Below are 20,162 nucleotides of genomic sequence, written 5' to 3'. Positions count from 1 at the left end.
CTACGACAACAACCAGAGCTCAAGATCAGGTGAGGATTTTTGTTTCTGAATGATGCAGGATTGTCGCTCACACGCGACATTAAAGGAGACGAGGACTCACCAGAGGGTTGGGGTCAAGAAGCTGCGTGAAGATGTATCTCATGAACACGGTCATGTGTGCAGGTCGTGACTTGAGCAGCTCGATGTCCTGAAACGGACCGTCCATCTGTGGAGGACGAGAGGACAAATATGACGGACGGTCCGGGTGGAGAGAGAACAGGAGGCGGGTATTTAATAAAAGAAGAAGAAGAAAAAGACGTCCTTCTGACCTCGTTGAATGCATAGCCGTCGTCTTCTTCGTCCTCTTCCTCTGGACCGATGATCTGAGCTTTCCCACCCTGTGAAGAGAGAAACACACGTGCAGAGGGTTCAAGAGACGGGAGAGCTCAGGGAGGCGGCTCCAGAAAAAAAAAAAAAAAAAAACACACCTGCAGTTTCCATTCATCAAATGTGAATGTACAGACAGACATGTGATGGCGAGGAGCAGGGCTGTCACAGTCACATCACTATATGCAAACCATGACACGACACGACTAACCCGGGTCACAAAGTTCACATTGGAACTGGAATGAGACGTTCAGATTGGAAAAAGGAAAGTCGTCTGAAGAACTTTACACTTTGAACCAGCAGAGGGCGCCCTCAGCGTAGCGTCACCTTTTCATGCACTCTCTAAATGAAGACTGCGGTGTTGTCGAATGTTTCATGTTCAAAGTTTGTTCAAACTTCATTTTTTTGGGGGGGGGAAAAAAAAACTGGCAGCACAAGATCTCTTCCACCGCAGTAGAGTTCAGTCTTTTCATAAAGGGTAACCATGGCGACCAGTTTGGAAACAGTTTGGCTTCAAAATAATTTCAAGACAACGGAAAAAAATCTCTTTCCCAAACTCTTTAGACCACGATGTTTGAAGAAGAAAAAAAAAAAAGAGCAGCAAAATCTGCTCTCTTCTGTCTTACTCATTCATAAAACACCAGTCAGCACTTATTGAGCTCGAAGGCTCGGTACTGGTGTTGATGTTGCAGTGGAGTCAAATCAGGACTGTGACAGCCCGGACGTGAAAGACAGAAACATGTTGGACAAGATGAAGTGATCAGAGAGTGGCCCCGCTCCTTCATTAAACACAAATGTCCAGGATGCTGCTAATGGAGGAGCTGTTCTCGTCTCTCGACGCGTCAGGAATGAACACAAGACAGAGAAGGGAGTGGCGTGATGAGTGCGGGGTTCGTGTGTCCATCTCACCGGCTCTGACAGGGTGTGTGTGTCGGAGTTCTGCCGTCTGTGTTGGGGGATCCTGAAGGAGGATGAGGGGGAGGAGTGGGGACTCTCAAAGCCCTGGGCAGGAGGAGGAGGAGGAGGAGGGGGAGGAGGAGGAGGAGGATGAGTGGGAACATCACAAACACAAACGCACACGTACAGTCCGAATGGATTTAGGGAAAGAGGAAACGCAGCCTACCTCCACGTCTCCTTCACTCGAGTCCACTGAGAGTCGACCTGCAGGAGCACAGCGAAGTTTGAAACCACAAATACCAAACAGGCTACCGTAAATTCCGGACTATAAGCCGCTACTTTTTTCTCACACTTCGAGCACTGCGGCTTCTACTCCGGTGCGGCTAATGCATGGATTTTTTATGGGGGACAATGAGCTTGTGCCGCAAAAACATTTGACTTCGTCACGTCGGATCTTAATATCAGTCATTTTGCGCTTCATGCACGCACCCTCATGATGGAAAACACACGGAGAAATACATATGATGCAGCTTTCAAGTTAAAGGTGATCGACCTGGCTGTCAAAGAAGCTAACAGAGCTGCTGCACGTTAAGATGACACTGACAGCGACAACAGAGACTGAGGAAGTGAGTAATGAAGTCATTCTGAGGCAGTGAATGGATGGACTTTTTCTTGTGAAATATATTACGGTCATCTTTTTCATCAGCCGTGTTACAGACACCGTCGGCTAGGCTTCGTATTGTAACGGTTCATGTTGTAAAGTCAGTAGTTGATAATGTGTTCATAATTCCGATTATGTGGAGAGTCAGTGAATGCACCAGCGAGAACGTGTTGTGTGGCTGTATGAGAGAACGCTGGGGGAGAGAGTTGGATTGTTACGGCAAGTTATGTGTTGCTCTCTGCTGTAAACGGCGTGGTCACGGCCGACAGTGATCGGGTTATTAAAAGTTATTATTTGAACGCTCTCGTCGTCCTTTAACGTCCGTACGGACGCTACAGTATTTGCGGATGTTACCGGTAGCCTACGTCTGTGTAAATAGCTCTTGTTATAGCGTGGACACCTGCGGCTTATAATCAAGTGCGGCTTATATATGTACTAATACATTTATTTACTTATTTTTAGCTGGTGCGGTTTATATCCAGGTGCGCTCAATAGTACGGAATTTACGGTATTTTATTTTTACTTATTTTATTTTATTTTATTTTAAAGGGACGATTCACAATTAAAAAATGAGTTTTCTTAGATCGCTGGTGTGTCTAAAAAAATACTAAATCAGTGAGGATCAGCACCTTAAAGGTGGTCTTACTCGTGATGTAATCTGCTTTTATTTGACCCTCTGGTCTTATTTTGTGTGAATCACTTTAGATGTGAATGTGTGCAGCTCGGTCACTTTCATTATCTAGATAAATGTAAGACAGACAAACCTTCTCCTGCTATGACGTAGCTGGTTGTACATTCTGATCGCGTTCCCTCCTGAAGGAGCAAATTAAAGGTTCAGTCAGCAAAACACGTTCAAACACGCACACACAGTTCAGCTCTCTCTCTCTCCCCGTCACAGCGACATCAATCTCATCCTCACCAGATCCTGCTGAATCTTCACTCGGACTTGGTTGGCTCTCCTTTTGGCACTTTCAATCCGCTCCTCCAGAGACGGAGACGGGTTCCTCGACTGCTCCTCCAGCAAGTCCTGAAGAGGGGTCAGTTTGGGTCAGGATGCAGCCACGACTCAGAACTGATGAATGTGTGTGTGTGTGTGTGTGTGTACCAGCAGTTCAGCCTCTTCCTGCTCCAGCATTTTCCTGAGTATCTGAGTGGCGTGTTTCTGTACCTCTGGGTCCTGAGAAGAAGACACAACAGAACCAACGTTTGAGTTGTTTTGTTCATCGGGTTCATCATTTGTTTTCACTCGGTCCTGAGAGTACTGTACTGTACTTTCATTCACCTGTAGTGGTTTGGGTCCTGTGATTCTTTGGGAAGGTGTGCTGCTCAGTCCAGAGGGCAAAGGTGGGGGCGGAGGGGGCGGAGCTTCCCCACCGAGAGACGTCCTTTGATTGGGTGTGAGGACAGCGGCGAGGGGCTCGAGGGGCAAGGAGGCAGCTGAAGGTGGCGGTCCTTGAAGTGTCAGGGCGACGTATGTTCCAGCTATGGGACGATTAAAGAGGGAATCAGATCGTCTTCAACTAAGTTCCGAAAACACTTTAAAAAACAAAACAAACAACAAAAAAATACGTACATTTGATGAGCTTCACCACCTCCTGGTGGGACATGGAGGACACGAGCGCACCGTTCACCTGACAGGGACACAGATGGAAAATCAGCAACAGGAAGAAAAAAACCGAAGGAAACCAAACGCGTCAGTGAAAAGTTAAAAACCTTTATGATCCGGTCTCCTTCTTGGACGCCGGCCTTGACTGCTGCACCACCTGTGGAGAGGATGAGAACGCACCGAAGTTTATGTGGTAGATAAATACAAAGGTGGCATGTTTATAGCAAAAAACAAACAAACAAACAAAAAAGTCCTTTGGGTTTCATTGAATCTTTAAATAAAACATCAACCAATAAGCTCCTTTAAAGGAACAGTTTGTAATTTCCACCACCAGGGGGCTCTCAATCCCACCAATAACACAAATATGAAGTGAGGACTGGAGGGGAATCATGGGAGTGATCATCTCGGCTTCGTCCAGACGGGGGCGACTTCAAAGTTCCTCACAGGAGCTTTTCATTGTTTCCAGTTTCAGGATGCGTCTCACCTGATCGGACGTTCTGCACGAGCTTGACTCTCTCTCCGCACACCGTGAAGCCGAAGCCGAGCTGGTCCTTCTGCACCACCACACATCTCTGCACGAGACCAGGACCTGGGAGAGGACGACACAGAAGAAATAGAAATGCGTGTGACGTACAGGAGAATTTGATCCTCGAATAAAAATATAAGCGAAGAAAAAGGAAGCCGTAATTACCCGTACTATCAACAGGGAAGTCAACCGGTGGCTCCCTCTGCTGGGTGGCAGAGGATTTGCGCTCCGAGTCCCCGATGGTCAGACTGCTGAGCCTGGGTTTAAAGATCAGAGAAATAGAGCTCTAGCAATAAACAATACTGATCAAGGTAAGTGAATAAGCACACAGGGAGGGGTGTGACAGGGGGAGAGGGAGGGAAAATGAACAGAGGGAAAATTATTGATTGTGATGTAAAGAAAAAGTCAGAAGGAGGAGGAGGAGGAGGTGCAGGGTCACAAATCTGATGCGGGGGGGTGCACAAAAAAGCAACAAGGAAGCAGTGGAAAGGAAAACTCACCAAGCAGCAAAAGGGCTGAAAGCGAAGCGTGACAGAAGAGAAGGAAACAGCAGATAACAAGGGGAGGAAAGAGGGAGCAGAGAAAAGAGAGAACATATTCACAGTGAAGATCGAAGAAAAAACAATAAGAGAGAGTTGAAATCATCCCCCACGCCCTTTATCCTCGAACAGAATGTAAACACACAGAGAGCATATTTATCTAAGGGTGTGTGAGTGTGTGTGTGTAAACACAGCACTGATTCAGAGGGATTCTCGGAGGTTCACTGGAGGGTGAAACGTGTTCAAACACCACATGGAAACATCTACGTTCACTATGCAACACAAATACAAATGTGAGAGTAAAATAAAGACAAGACACAGAAAGAATTTCACTTTAGATTGTTGGAGTCGAACATTAAACATTAACCTGGAGCCTTTCGCTCTTATTGATTAGTTGATTTCTAAGTTAAATAAAGGGTTCAGTGGACTCCTGTTATTCTGGCCGATAAAAGCTTTTGTTTACCTGTAAAAGCAAGATGGCGGACGAGCAATTTTCTGAGTTTGTTTTTTTCCTTATAAGTGATGGGAATTGGCGTCAATGATTTTACCAATTTCAGAAGAGTGAATTCACATGAGCTCTAATGAATGAAGACTTTTTCTAGGAGGAAATGTAGTGAACATTTTGTACAAGGGATGTCCCCATACAACGTATACCGATCCTATACGATATCAGCACGTATCACACAAACGTGTGTGTGCAAGACGAACACACGGCGAAGAGAAGGAGAAACAGGAAAGACACATGATGAGGACAAAGATGCACCTAGCAGACGCCAGTACGTGATGGGAGAGTGACGGATGCACACAGGAAGGAACGACCGGACGTCAGACGGAAACACAGGAGGTGAAGAACCTCGTCGAGACGTTAAAGAAGGAAAGAGACAGTGGAAGTCACGTTCAATACGTCTAAGTGGAAGTGGGTTTGATTCCTCCTGCGCATGTGGATGTGTCAGAGGTGTGCTCTTAACGCTCAGAGCTCCGGTCTGATCAGATCCTGCATTTTTTTTTTTTTTTTTTGCGACACCTGAGCAGGTCAGCAGGTTTGGTCTGTTTGTGCTGGAGGAGGAAACAAACATGAGCTTGCAGGGGTCAGATCCACTTCTACTGCTGACTTGCACACAGTCATCGCTCTTCTGTAAACAGCTGGTCCGACAAGTCTGTCAAGCGGCATGTTGGTGTGCTCATCTGGGACGACCGCATTTTTTTTTTTGTTTAAGGTGCTCGGGAAACGGTCTGGGTGTTGGCGGGGCTTCCTTACCTGTCCAGAGTCGAGGTGGGCTGGCGGACACTCATGTCTGCGGCCTTGTGACGCTCCTCTGCTTCCTGGTGCGGTGGATCAACACTGTCACTGGGCCTCTTTTATCTTCATCATCATCATCATCCCCATGAGTGTCATCACCATCATCTTCACAGTTCTCAGTGCACACACACACACAATGGGGATCCCTGTTGTGCTCAGATCAGATCTCCAAGCTGCTGGGATGCGGGTTCAGATGGGTCCTCATGTTTCCATTTAAAATAAAGTGCAGCTAAAACACTAACCCTCAAATCCCTTTTCCAGCAGGTTACATTAGTGGTTAGATACAAGTCAACAAGGCTATTAGTTGCTTGATGTAGTGATGATAGTGGAAAAAAAATGGATGCACAAAGGTCATCAATCATAAATGAAAGGCTGATCTGTGTCTGCGTGTTTCAGGAGGTCAAAAAGTCCCATGCTCTTTAGTGTATTGTCGGTTTAAAGATAATCTCTGGATTATTTAATTGAAAGTGACAGATTCAACAACCATAGCTGAGGTTAGTCTAACATCATAGCATTATAATTACTACTTAGTGTCAGCTTATAATTTAATACTAGAACCGCAATATACACTCAGTCACATTTGTTTACATTTGCTCAGCAGCTGCGCCAATTCTAAAATTATCCAACACAAACTATCAGCTGCCTAACCTGTCCAGTCTTTTTTCTAATGTTCCTGCATAAATTGTTTATTAAACTAGCATGAAGTGATTTTAGTTGTGATATTTTCTGTATTGTTCAAACGCAAACGGCTATGTAATAACCAAAACAACGTACCTCATATTTCACCTATTAAAGGACGAAGTTTATAGCCAAACTACTCCCAAATTGCTTGCTTATAAAACAACAATAAAATGCAGATATGTTCGTTTTAGTTTACTGCAAATAGCTTGTTTGCCGTTGGGTTTGTATAAGGTTAACGAGCTAGGTGGCTAATTAGCAGATTACCCGGCGTTAGCTAACCCGGCCACCGGGGTTTAAATATGAAATTAAAGGCTAGGTGTATTACATTAGGGGGTGCTCTTCGACTTTGAGTTGTTATTATTATTTTCTTTGATAAGCTGAGCCAGCAGTGCAAAAGCTCATCTACAGCGGGCCTGCTATTTCGAGCTAGCGCTAGCTTCCTGGAGTTAGCTCTACAGAAGGCCCGTTCGCAAGCCGCGGCATGTCGTTGGTGCTTAGGCCCGACCGAAAGCGCCGTGGGCTCGGCTTTCTGCTGCGCCAACGAGTCGGTCCTTTAGGGGGTAGCTGGCTAACTAACTAGCTATGAATGTAGGATAATAAAAAAGAGCCAGCATGACTTTAAATGGAAATAAATGGATGTTCAAGTGTTAGGCGTAGTGGAAGCCCCTAAAAAATATTGCTCGTTTTGTCCCAGAGTCCAGTTTTCGTGCAAATTCAAACACTAAAAAAATGAATGTTCGCCAACTGGCTAAACAAGTCAAGACGTTACCACCTTAGATACTTCTCCCAAAAACAAAGCACAGAGTTAAAATCCTTAATCTCTTCTTCTCGTTATTGGTACGTCCGGGTACTCAAGGTTAATCCAAATTGGTTGCATGCATTTATTATCCCTTTTTTTTTTAAATTCCAGTTCTTGAAATAGTGATCTCTGATGTGTTGTTATCCTGCTGTCTTGACTGGCTGCTGATCCACCACCATATTCCAAATAAACAGAGCACAGCAGCGCCCTCGTGTGGACAGTCTGCGACAGTGCTGGACATTTCTCACACTGCAGTCCTGATGAAGATTACAATCCTTACAACATAGAGCCAAAGCAAAGAGACAGTGAACAGACTGATCATAACACATGTACTTTCATGAGGGAATATAAACTCTTTCAACTTCCTTTAAGTCTTGATTTTGTTTTACAATGTGGAAAGATTATTCTGACACTATGATATCCAGTAAACCCTTTTTTACATCTATGATAACTTTTCGACTTCTTAAATTATTGTTCTGAATGACGATGTCTCACTATCTAAACATTATGAGCTAAAAAGTTTTGGAAATATGAGTTTAGAGTTCCCCAATTTCTCTTTACTATGTTTAACCAAAATTAGTTATTGCAAAAAACTGCAGTTTTTATTTAGCATACTTTTTTACTGAAGATAAATAAGTTGCCTAATTTCCCATTCAAATTCCAGTTCTTCAAAAAGTGATCTCTACTGTCTTGACAAGATGCTGATCCACCACCCTGTTCCAAATAAACAGAGCACAACAGCGCCCTCGTGTGGACAGACCATGATACTGTACATCTCCCACCGCTGGCTTAACAATCCTCGATGTATGAATATGAACCGAATGATCATTAAACTATACACAACGTAAAACATATGAGCAACAAAGGTAAATACGAATATGATGACAAGTTTTTAGAGTAAATATCTTTAAAAAGAGAAATAGTGCACTTTTTATTGTTACGCCTTTTTGATTTTTATGAACTATTGAATCATTTTGACCCTAGGTTTCTAAATGTGAGTTTAGAGGCCATGTCCCCCAAAACATGTTCTCTTGACTACTATTCAAACAAAAAGCAAATTATTTTCAAGCACAGTGTAATGCTACCTTAAAACATACCCATCAAAGTCTGAGCTACCATTATTTGTAATTCAATATTTGCTTGCAGCAGCACATTCAGATAAGTGGCATCCTTTGAAATCTTATTGAGGTGGCGCTACGTTTCAATCAATTTTAAACTACTATAAACTAAGAAGATTGCTAAGATAAGTGTTTCCATCCCTGCACAAGTCAGAGCCCCCCCCCCCCCCCCCAAAAAAAAGGGTGTGGACACGCCCCAGTATGGATGTCTTTAAAACTGCTGTTTTCTGTAAACATGTATGTTAAACTGCATGTTAAGAGGGAAAAAAGTTTATATTGCAGAATTTCCCAACAAAACAACTTCAAGAAAATCTATGGAGATGTTAAACAGTTCTAGTGTGTTTTTCCTCTCTCTCTCTCTTTTTTTTTTTTTTTCAAATCTACGTGTCAAACCGATGAATAAGTACAGCATGATTTCTATTTGCAACCACTTTCCCAGAGTGGAGGAGATGTGACACAGACGCATGGCTTGACCTTTTTTTTTTTGTCAATGACGCAACGTTCAAACCTCTTGAGAAGAGGAATTTGGATGACCTTACCGAGGCCTGGAGATGATTTCAACACATCACCAAATATGGCCGTGTCGGGGCGTGGGATACCTCTCTTTCTGCTGTGAGGTATTGGTGGAGGAGAGAAGTGGATGCGCCTCCAAGTGCGCACGGTGACCCAGGAACTTTACGCTTTAGAGAAAGGAGACAAAAGACAACTTGGTGCACACGATCCGGTAAGAATCGACTTCACACTTGTAATTCTAATGAAAGAGCAAAGATCAGCAGGCGTCGTCTGTCGTGGTTTATTTATAGAAAGGCGAGTAAGAGGTACAAAGGCTCAACTCTCTGGGGCGCGGTATGTCTGCTATGTGAAACGGAAACATCCGCATCACTTACTTAGTATGTCCGTTATGATGTTCCTCTTTTATAGGATAAACTCTTCGAAGATACTTTTCCTCCATAGTTGTAATTAAATGCTGGATGTCTTAAATTAAGATGTTTAATGGAAGGTCGAAAGACTTCATATGCTTGTTTTTTCTTTTTTTTCCTTTTAAGTTTTATTCCCTCACTCCTCTCTGACACAATCAACTAGACTGTTAAGCACTGTACAGTAGTAGCCTACATTTTAGGTTTGTTAATATTAAGAGCCAGTTTAGTTATGCATGGTACAGGCAACCAATCAAACCATGAAATCAAACCTCTAAGTCTGGTTTCCGGTCTGCAGCAGGAGTTTGAGACCACACACCTCAAAGCCACATCTTTGCATGATATATTGCGAAGCAGTATGCAGATTTGTAGGTTGACACCTCATGTTTGATAATCAATACGAAGACCTTTAAATGAAGTATGAACTGTGTGTGCAGATGTGCCAGTGCCTCGTCGGGGAAGCTTCATGCGTACGTGTGTGCGTGTCTGGGTGGGTGCTCATTACAGAGAACAGGAAGCGTGGCATTGCAATTAATGGCTGCAGAAGAAAGTAAACATCACTGTGTGCATTTGTAGATTACATGAACAATGGGCCTCATTTACTAATTAGGAAGAAATTTCATGGAAAATCCCAGTTACGTAGTTAAGAGGATTTTGACATTCATCCATGGTTTTTTGTTTTCCCTCAGGAGAAATAATAACACATCTACAAACACTGAATAGCATATTTACGCACATTAATGGACGGACATACCAGTGCATGATTAATGGGGATTGTGTTTCCCTTCATAGCCCCTGTATATGATAACATTTAACATTTAAATACTTGGTTGAAAAAATCAACTTTGATTTTATTCATGCATTGTTTGGTCCAACCTGTTAAGTTCTGAGTAAGTAAGTAAAAGTTTATTTATATAGCACCTTTCAAGAGCATAAAAACGTCACAAAGTGCTTCACAATCAGAAAAATCAGAAAAAAAGCATGAAAAGTATGAGCATAATGTTTTAGAGAAAGATGCAGCACGGCTCGACTTGTTGAGCAGCAGTCATGCTATGGATTTAATGAGGTTTTCACTTTATCTGTAATCACAGCAGCTTTATGTAGCAGATTCAAACTAAGTATTGATGTTGTATGTTTGCACAGTTTTAAATAGAAAAAAGTTCAGCGGTTTTCTTGACAAAAGACTCAAAGTCTCCCGTCAATAAGTTCTATCACGAGGGGACCAGATTGGCACCAAGCAGATAAAACACAGTGGAAAAAGACAACACCTCATGAGATGAAACTATGGCAGAGTAGTGAAGGCTTTTATAGTCACGATGATGAGCTGAGTAGAGGCAGGTGTGCCTCGCCTGCTGATAGGAGGAGAGGTCAGCCCCCCCCCCACTCATAAACCTGCAGGAGAAAGAGAACAAAAAGCTGAGGGGAAGGAGAAGCAAGAACAGACACACAAAACAACAAAACCAAAGCGAATCATCACAAAAAAATGTGATCAAAATGACTTAAATAATAAATACTTCAAGATAAACTAAACAATAAAACAACATTTGAATCTCTATAATATCTTAGTTTTAAACCCTGAAATAAAAGCCAGACTGGAAAAGGTCCAGCGCTAATTTATAAGTGTGATGAAAACAAACAAGATGTTGTGTAGAAATATGAACCAAAACTGATTTATGGATTTACCAGCACAGGAATTAAAAATATGTCCCATGTCCAACAAGTTACTCTGAAGAGGCCGCATCGTAATATTACCCCTCAAATAATAAATCATTGCTTAATAGACCATATCAGACTGCAGTTAAGATGAATGCTGTTTAGCAGAGGATTACTGAGGAGTTTCATTAGAGCATAATATCAATATCAGCCCCACAAATCCCCATACCAGCCGAGGTCCTTATTGTAATAGTAACATTTGATTAAATTACAACTTATGACGTTTGTGTCTGATGTTGAATCTGTTGCTGACGTCCAGCCATCTGGACTTCTCACAACATCATCCTGATTAAACAAAGGCTGAATGCATCTGATAAACTGTATGTCTGCATGAACAGAAGTATACATGAAGTCATTTATCCAAATAAATTACATTGACAAAATATTTTTCAAAGCCCATTTTCCAAATATATATAAAGCACTCTCTCTGGGGTACTTGCATTATTTTCCAGATATATTAAATTGCCTGCACTTGATCTAAACATGACTGTTTTTAACAGGAGTTACACAATCGTTACCCTGACTTCCTTCAAGCCTTAGGGACTTTCCAGCACCTTCAACATTAAGCATGCAGTCTTACACTTCCTGTCAACGGGCGCTGCACAGCTCTCTCAGTTAAACTGCCAACCAAGGTTCCTCACACATTCCTCAGTCCTTACACAACGTTACTATGAGCCCAAACATGTAGGCCATTTAAAAACAATTCATTATTCATAAGATAAGCAGCCATGATGTTGAAGTTTTCACCATTTACATGACAGCTTTGTCTTCATTTACCTCATTTAGTCTCACGGCTTAAAACAGCGTTTCTAGAAAACCAAGCCTTTCGGTGTCATGTAGGAGAATATGGTACACTACTGTAATACTGCAGATTCTTAACCAAAATATGAAGATTCATTACCGGACCTGGACTCTGAGGATGCATTAAGTTTGTTCTAAAGCTATAAAATCTTCTCCCTAATATTCTCTCTCATTACTCTTTTTTTCAGAATATGTGACGAATGTCAACAGAGGGTGTGAAAAGCAGCCAGCAGGAGATCCAACGTTTTCCATAAAAAGACCTGTATTAACACCAGCTGAAGCCACTTTGATCACTCCATTGATTTGGATTTCCCATCATGCCTGTGATTGCTATTTGCACCACCCAGCTAATGTGGGTGCGTGCAGCCGCCTTGCTGTTCACCTGCGTGGCCTTCAGCGTTGCAGCACATGGAGCTTACCTGCCTTATGGAGGAATGGCTGACTGGTGCATCTTCTGCTGGGCGTTCAGCTTCGCCGGCACCCTGCTGGTCCTGCTGGTGGAGCAGTTTAACCTGCAGACACGCGCCCCGGTCTCCTGGTCCAATTTCCCCATCACTCTGGCCTGCTACGGCTTCCTCCTGTGCCTCTCTGCCTCTGTCATCTTCCCAATCTTTTTCCTCAAAGATGGGTACTATGGCAAGATGCGAGACTATCGCATCACCTCCACTGTTTTCTCCTGCCTGGCAACGGTAGCCTACCTGGGGGAGGTTAGCCTGACAAAAGCCAGGCCGGGAGAGGTGTCAGGCTACATGGCTACAGCTCCAGGTTTGTTGAAGGTGTGCCAGACCTTTGTGGCTTGTATCATCTTCATCCTGGTGAGCAACCCTATCTCGTATGACCACCACCCAGCGCTCCAATGGTGCTTGGCCGTGTACTGCATCTGCTTCATCCTCTCCATGGCTGTGGTGGTGCTCTGCGTGGGCGAGTGCACCGGCTGCCTCCCAGTACCTTTCTCAAAATTCCTGTCGGCATTTGGGCTCCTGGCGGTTATTATGTACCTGACAGCTACCATCATCTGGCCCATCTTCCAGTTTGATAAGCAGTACCGAGGTAGAGGCTATGAGTCAAAATTGATCACTGTGGCGGTGCTAACCGGCCTTAACTTCCTTCTTTACGTTGCTGATCTGGCCTACAGCGCCAGGCTAGTGTTTGTCAGTGGCTGAAAGTGAAAGACAGGAAGTTGTGTGATACAGAACAAAAGTATTAAGGCTAAGTGCATGGAAACGTGTAGCTAATGTTGAATGAATCCATAATTGACCATATTCACACAGCGGACATTTTCCTCTTTCATAATGCTCAGTGTGAGAAGATCTATAATTGAGCCATTTAAAGCTAACTCCAGATTTCCACTAATTCGTGGTCTTTTCAGTTAATGATCGAATTGTCCAAAACATTTCAGAGTCAATGAGATGATAGTGATGTGTTAAATTATTTATGTCTATATGATGTGCACATTGTCACAAAGCAGTAGTATCACTAAAGTAACATATTTTTAGCGTGTGCTTCCTAATGTTAGCAACCGAGGGGAATAGCTACCCTGTGAATATGGTCGATTCAGCACCTTAGCTAAACCCCTTCCCACTTGTCAAAGTAGATTGTTTTTCAATGTGCAATGGTGCTCGAAGAGTGGTGTTCTGCTTTCAAAGACTTTTGAGTAATGTTTTTTTTGGTTTTTTTTCTAATTTAGCCAGTCAAAGAATAAAGTGAAACAAAGTTCAATGATGCTATCTGCAAGCATTAGCATGTCAGGCTAGCCTGCTTATTAGTTAAAACTTAACAAAACCAAAAATGTCCTTAAATTGAGTAAAATTTCACGTTTTTGTCAGGTTTATCATTTATTTTTTGTCTAAAAAGAAAAAAATCAGTATCTGAACACTGTTTGAAACTAAAACACATCTACCAGGAGAGTTTCATATTCACTGTTGCAGGCCCCACCACCATAGAGTTACAGGGCCCACATTTCCCTCTGATGAAGGTTTGTGTAGAGTTATGAACATACACCCCAGAATCTGTACATTTCTCCAACTTTAGCTTTTGAAACATATAGGCGAAACATATGCAGTCATCTGTGATGTCGTCCAGACCTTTCACAGAATATTCTTTTGAAACAAGTAACATAAACATATTAAAGCTCAGCCAGTATAACTTAAAACAACTTTATGTTGCTAAAGTTAGCTTAGCCTCTAGTCGTTAGCATGTTAACTGGCATACCAGCTAAGACATTCTGCCACCAACATTTTTCATATGTTCATGCTTGTTTGTCTACACATCTGTCTTTGGAATGTATTTGTTACGATTTCATTGATATTTGCTTTATAAGCTTTGGGAGAACCAAAAGCTTGACAGACTTAGATAATAGTCATGACAGTGCCTGGGCGAGAATTTTGAAAATGAGAAATTCTGTTAATCCAAAACAAGCCATATTTAATTTTTTTTCACCACAAATATCTGAAATGTCAGTATTTATCCTCGAATGTGAACTCACCTGATGTGTCGTAAACAATTCAAATTGTTATGCATTAAAAACTCCAATAAAGTCAACACACTGGAACAGTGAATGATCGGTAAAATGGGAAGAAATGTATTGAATGTATCTGAGGCACACACATCCTCTGTTTGTTGATGGGGAAACCTTTTCGTACTAAATTCTGGCACTGTTATCACATTGTTAGAGAAACATGTTCAGTCTCCATTTTTACTGTCTTATGTGAATAATTGTTTTGAAGGAGAAAAATGCTTCAGAATTCCCTGTTTCATGATCCAAAATATTTACATTGTGATGTGTGAAATAATGTAGTTTGAGCAAATAAAGTGTTCAACTGAACCAACAATTTATTTCAAAGCATGTGATCATTCAAAGCATGTGGTAGGCCTATGTTAGGTCATTATAATGTGTGTTTTGCTTTCTGTTTTGCTATTAAAACATGACTTTTGGTTCATTTTCTAATGTCACATTGAGTTGAGTACTGTAAGTACCCGTAATGGTTAATCAGGTTTGTTAAATAGCATCAAGATGAAAAAGGAGTGGATAAAAATTCCGGGATTATTTTTAACATTACAGAAGGAAGTTTTTCTTTCTTTTTTTCTTATTAAGCCAAAGAGATGGGATGGACCATTGCAAGAAAGTGAAAATATGCAGAATGTGTTACTTGTCCTGCTTCATCTATGGCAGCAAGTAAAAAGGAGAAACTGGAGACTGAAAAGCGAGTATGGAAAACATGGTCAAGCAATCTCTGGAAGACGTGTTGCTTCAAGGTAACGCCACTTTCAGCAAAACTGACGGTAAGACACTTTATTTCACTGAGGTCTGAACATTGAATTACATTTCAGAAATGTAAAGATAAGCTTTTTGGTTGTAAGTCATTTTACACTGATTGTTGCCGTGTTGGTATCAGACTCTGAATACAAAAAAAAATTCTAACACTGTTGTTATTCTCCTATCTGAACACTAGATGGCAGTCTTGTATTTACAGTATTTTAAAGACGGGAAACCCCGTCTCTTCAAATCGAAAGTGAAAATAGTCTGACTAACGGAAAACAAGTCCAGGACAGTGGAATGCTGTGAAACCATTTTCAGCTTCTCTCTTTAAAAAACATGGACGGTAAGTTCAGGATATCTTTCAAATTACCATTTCAAAATTGTGGAAAGGTACTCTAAATGGCTATAATTATCCTTAAAGAGATCATATACTGGAGGCTAACGTAATTCTTTATTAAAGTACACAATATAAGCTCATAGCAGTCAGGGTCGTCCCTGCCTGCGTGAAATGGTGTCGCCTGTTTTGAATCTAACGTTAAGTTTGATTTGACTGTTTTTTCTCTCTCTGTTGCTCACTGAAAAATGTCACTTTGGCCCTTATCTCTTTTTGAATGCAAAATAAACATTTCATCTTAATTGTTTGCCTCTTTGGGTGACAACTCTCAAATGTGTTGGTTGGTGAAAGTCTAATCAGGATTAAGAAATCAAAGAATGTAATGTTTGTGAGTGTTCGTCGTTGAGACAGGGGCCAATTTAAAATTCAATAAAATAAAAGATATTCAACATTGGGTTTTCACTGACACATGTAGTAGGTGATTTTAGCTGCAAAGAAAACTCCCATGATTCCCCACTAGTCTCAACATGATGCTTTGTTATTGCATTAGTTGAGAGCCCCCTGTTGGTGGAATTAACATACTGTGCCTTTAAGTCAAATGTTCCTGTTCTTTAATAACAGATGAGAGTAAAGCAGAGGAAATGCAACTGGTGTCAAAAATCAATCTGATTTCCATGTTCTATATTGAATGGTGCAAAGATGATACTTTTTTGTTCCTGCAGTCGCTTGTCTTTTTTTGTGACAGAATAAGCATAGATAGGTAGACATACTGTATAGTAGGCCATCATCACATTTCCAGAGTAACCAGCTGGTTTTTACCAATGACTTTGGCATAATGCAGGAAAAAGTATCTGTCGAGAGGAAAAGAGGCAAATCCAACTCTCATACTTTTCTATGAACAGTTATTTGCATACAAGTGCAGCTGACAATCCGTTCTAAAATACTGTTTCTCTCATCATCCAGAAGGCCACTTCACCAGGGAAGCTGTGCGTGACGTTAAAAAGGAAATGGAGCTCGATAGCCAGTCAGCAGGACGTGTACCAAAGGAAGAAAACAACTCCAAGGCTCTCAACAGTGTCTTTCTGACTGATTGGTTGAAATTGTCAGGCCCTGCATCCAAATCTCTGGTGAAAGCTTTCTCTGGGTCAGCTTTTGTTGTTTTGCCTGACAACAATGGCTCTTGGAGAGAGACAGAAGAACTCCCTGATATAATTCCAATGCCAAAAGGAAAAGAAGCTGATGGAGGTGTTGCAGAAGTACCAGAAATAAGGGAAGGAACAACATCAAGAGGTAAAACATAGCCCTGCTTTGTATTGGCTTGGACCTCAGTGAATTTCCAAATACAATTAGCAAACATAGCAGCAGTTAACAACCAAAAGGACAATAAGGAAATGGACATAGTAAAAGTTTTTAGCATAAACTCCGACCCAATGAAATAATAAAACATTAAAGTACAGTATAATATTAAGTGCCTGAGCTGATATCCAACAAGATCATCATCAATAAACAGTGCTGTAATGACATGGACAAAAACTTTATGAGAAGTGCACAATTGTGCCTGATTTGAATTCACAGCATCCACAGTGCCCCCTAGAAGAGAGGGGCGTCATTACATAAAAAAGTCTATCTCAGATTGAGCTGAATTGATATAGAATTGGGAAAACAATAATTGCAATGCATTGATAAATTGATTTTTTTTAACCAGTCCTATTACACATAAACCTTTATTTATTTAAACAATAATATGTGTTACTGATCCGCTGTAACTCAAAGTGTAAAACAATTGACCATAACCAGCATGATGAATACTCTAATTGTTAAGATGCCATAAAAAAACAGGCTACTTACTCTGAGTGATTTTTTCCTTGCAGAGCCACCAGCGAGGATTGTCATCACAAGAACACCAGCAGCAGGAAGACGCATCAAAGGTAAAAAAAAAACCATGTGGAGAGATTATTATTAAAAGACAAACAACCTACAGCTTCAGGTGTACCACAAAGCGCTCGTCCAGGCCCTGTGGTTTTCTTACTGTGCATTAAATTGGGAAATTCAAAGACTTTGGCCCAGATGCAAAAAATATAATGATTAGATACTGAAAGTGTGTGTCTCAGTGTGAAGACTAACTTGTTCATTTAGCTACTTTAGAGACATTGTTTTTCATACTGTATGCACATGTGCTAAGAGCTCTTTGAATCTTCTCTTCTAGTTCTAAAAACATGCAGGATTGTCCTGCTGGGAGAAACCAAAGTGGGGAAGAGCAGCCTGGTCAATGCCATGTTTGAAGAGGACGTGTTCAAAGTCGAACATAGCCCCATCTGTGGAACAAGTGAATGTCAAGCAAAATCAAAATCTCTTGATGGAAGAAGAATCACTCTGATTGAGACTCCGGATTTTTTTGGTAAAGACAGACCTGAGGAGGTGCTGAGGCGCGAAGTAGGAAGGTTTATCACAGAAAGCGCTCCTGGGCCGCACGCGTTTTTCATAGTGCTGAAAGTGGAGAAATCCCCAGATCACTGGAAGGATGTCATCCAGAGAATCTCTCAATATTTACCTGAGGCTTTCAATTATGCTGCAGTTGTCTTCACTCACGGTGACCAACTTCCAGAAGGAATGAAAATTGAGGAGTTTGTCGAACACAATGAATGTCTCAGTGATCTGGTGAAGAAGTGCGGAGGCCGTTGTCACGTCGTCGATAACAAATATTGGAAGACAAACCAACAGGGTGACTACAGGAGCAACAAGGTGGCAGAGCTGCTTCACACAGCAGACAAGATACAAATGGAAAACAAAGGAGGCTGTTATAACATGCAGCGAGCAGGAGGCAAAAGGCAAGCTGACGGTGGTGCACCACGAGGGGACCCCAGCAAGTCTAACAACAACGCCTCGAAGGGTACCTGGGTGAAACTAACAGGACCCGCAGCAAAGTCATTGGCTGGATTATTTGGGCCAGCTGTTGTAGTTTTGCAGGAAACGGAGGGAGGAGATGATGAAGAAGAAGGTGAAGATTTAGAAGAAGACAAAAACAAAGTCAAGAAGGAGGAAAAAGATGAAGAAGAAGAAAACGAAGAGGAGGACGAAGTGGAAGAAGAAGGTGAGAAAAAAACAGAAGACGAAGATTCCGACAAGAAAGAGGAAAAAGATGAAGAAGAAGAAAACAAAGAAGAGGAGGACGAAGTGGAAGAAGGAGGTGAGAAAAAAACAGAAGACGAGGATGAGAAAGACAAAACAGAGAAAGAAAAAAATGCAGAAGACAAGAAGGGGAGAGAACAGGAGAAAGGGAAAGAACCAGAGAGAAAAGCAGGACAGGGAGGAGCAGGAGGTGGTGGAGGATTGACAGTTATAGGAAGTCTCCTTGGGCTCTGTTTGGGGATAGTAGCAGGAGTATGGGCAGGACTCGGAGCATCACTGGCAGCAGTTATAGGAACTGTAGCAGCAGGAGCGGGGGCAATCGGAGCGGGGGCAATCGGAGCGGGGGCAGCAGGAGCGGGGGCAATCGGAGCGGGGGCAGCAGGAGCGGGGGCAGCAGGAGCGGGGGCAGCAGGAGCGGGGGCAGGCTTAGGTGCAGCGGCAGCAGCAGCATCATTCACTGCAGCTCTCTCCCTCGGAGTACCAGGAGTAATAGCTTTTATAGCTCATAAGATTTACCAATTCATCGAGTTTTTAAAGACTCTACCCAGACTTATCGGGATCATCCTGCTGGTGGTTGTCTTCTACTTCATGCTTCTGTTTTCTTTTGGTGTGCAATTTCCATCTTTTGGAACCCTCCTCCTAATAATTGGAGTTTTACTAATGTTTGCGGGTTTAGTGTTATTACTGGTACTTTTGTAGAAGTACGTTACTCTTTGATCTACAAGAAATCAAACTCGTCCGAGTGGGAAAGAACCAAAAATGACGTTTGATTGTTTACTTCGTCATCCTATAACATCAACCTTACAATTACTTCTTCATATTACAATAAGATCCTTCATGTTGGTTAGATGATGGATTACTGCGTCGGTAAATAGTTTTGTCTGAAGAACAGACATTTTAAAAACGAGGAAATCATGTTTTCACTTCTTTTTTTTTTCTTCACTTCACTGCACATGGAGGGACAAAGCTGGCTCTATTTCTTTAGTCGGCTGAAGTCTTTTAACATCCGTAGGCCTCTTCTGTGTTTCTTCTATCAGACTGTTATTAGCTCCATCATTGGGACTGAAAAGGAAACCCGTCAGCAGGTCACAGAGGCAAGAGGGATTTCAAATCTTCCAGACCATTCTGAGAAATCCTGCACGCCGCCTCCACACTTCCTGGACTTTATTCAACAGAGCACGTTCAGTCTGAAGTAAGCGTTACAGGAAGGCCTTTCTCTTAATCAGACTGTTTCATGGAGAATAACACACAATGGATACATGTACTCATATTATTGATAAACACATTTTAACAGTATTTCTAATGTTTTGATTTGATGTGCCTAAATGGTATTTGTTTGTTTTTTGGGTTTGTGTGGTGTCTTGACTTTGATGGCAGTTGCTGCTTTGACCGTGTCATTTCCTGCAAAGGATTAATAAAGTACCCATCTGTCATCCATCTATCTCTAAATGTTTTTATCCTCAAATGTGAATTTACCTGACGTGTCAAAAACAATACTCAAGTCCATTTAGCATTA

General features: G+C 41.9%; 3 protein-coding genes across 10 annotated transcripts in view; 2 read left to right on the top strand and 1 right to left on the bottom strand.

The window, feature by feature from the left end:
* Positions 1–7,625, bottom strand: part of arhgef11 (Rho guanine nucleotide exchange factor (GEF) 11) — a 20,649-nt gene extending 13,024 nt beyond the window's left edge. For 3 of the 7 annotated variants that reach the window (XM_079371400.1, XM_079371401.1, XM_079371403.1), the window contains exons 1-14: positions 5,854–7,624; positions 4,557–4,571; positions 4,222–4,313; positions 4,015–4,119; positions 3,638–3,687; positions 3,498–3,555; positions 3,207–3,406; positions 3,030–3,101; positions 2,844–2,951; positions 2,689–2,737; positions 1,490–1,527; positions 1,276–1,368; positions 309–377; positions 101–205 (exon numbers count right to left, since the gene is read on the bottom strand). In XM_079371400.1, coding sequence (XP_079227526.1) covers positions 101–205; positions 309–377; positions 1,276–1,368; positions 1,490–1,527; positions 2,689–2,737; positions 2,844–2,951; positions 3,030–3,101; positions 3,207–3,406; positions 3,498–3,555; positions 3,638–3,687; positions 4,015–4,119; positions 4,222–4,313; positions 4,557–4,571; positions 5,854–5,888 — 1,089 coding nt within the window. In that variant the 5' untranslated portion in view covers positions 5,889–7,624. Of the gene's footprint in view, positions 1–100; positions 206–308; positions 378–1,275; positions 1,369–1,489; positions 1,528–2,688; positions 2,738–2,843; positions 2,952–3,029; positions 3,102–3,206; positions 3,407–3,497; positions 3,556–3,637; positions 3,688–4,014; positions 4,120–4,221; positions 4,314–4,556; positions 4,572–5,853 lie in introns of all 7 variants that reach the window. The other 4 variants (XM_079371405.1, XM_079371404.1, XM_079371406.1 and 1 more) reach the window with 3 other exon arrangements.
* A 1,462-nt stretch (positions 7,626–9,087) lies between these two features.
* On the top strand, positions 9,088–14,755 carry LOC306841451 (myeloid-associated differentiation marker homolog). Of its 2 annotated transcripts, XM_079371358.1 has the most exons (3): positions 9,088–9,217; positions 9,848–9,960; positions 12,113–14,755. In XM_079371358.1, exon 3 carries the CDS (start codon positions 12,242–12,244, stop codon positions 13,085–13,087), a length of 846 nt encoding a protein of 281 aa, XP_079227484.1. In that variant the 5' UTR covers positions 9,088–9,217; positions 9,848–9,960; positions 12,113–12,241; the 3' UTR covers positions 13,088–14,755. The 2 variants fall into 2 exon arrangements, with proteins under 2 accessions (XP_079227484.1, XP_079227483.1); XM_079371357.1 differs by lacking the exon at positions 9,848–9,960.
* A 707-nt stretch (positions 14,756–15,462) lies between these two features.
* On the top strand, positions 15,463–19,842 carry LOC306841650 (uncharacterized protein; the record flags this gene model as incomplete). Its single annotated transcript, XM_079371597.1, has 5 exons — positions 15,463–15,526; positions 16,481–16,807; positions 17,389–17,445; positions 17,724–19,255; positions 19,684–19,842. The coding sequence occupies exons 1-5, from the start codon at positions 15,520–15,522 to the stop codon at positions 19,840–19,842; spliced, it is 2,082 nt and encodes a 693-aa protein (XP_079227723.1). The 5' UTR covers positions 15,463–15,519.
* Between the last annotated feature and the right edge of the window lie 320 nt (positions 19,843–20,162).

The sequence above is a fragment of the Symphodus melops genome, assembly GCF_947650265.1.
Source record: "Symphodus melops genome assembly, chromosome: 20".
Lineage (NCBI taxonomy): Eukaryota > Metazoa > Chordata > Actinopteri > Labriformes > Labridae > Symphodus > Symphodus melops.
This window is presented reverse-complemented; position numbering and strand designations above follow the sequence as displayed.

Excerpts from the sequence above, each read along its gene's own strand:
- LOC306841451 (XM_079371357.1), top strand. The coding sequence starts at position 12,242 with ATGCCTGTGATTGCTATTTGCACCACCCAGCTAATGTGGGTGCGTGCA.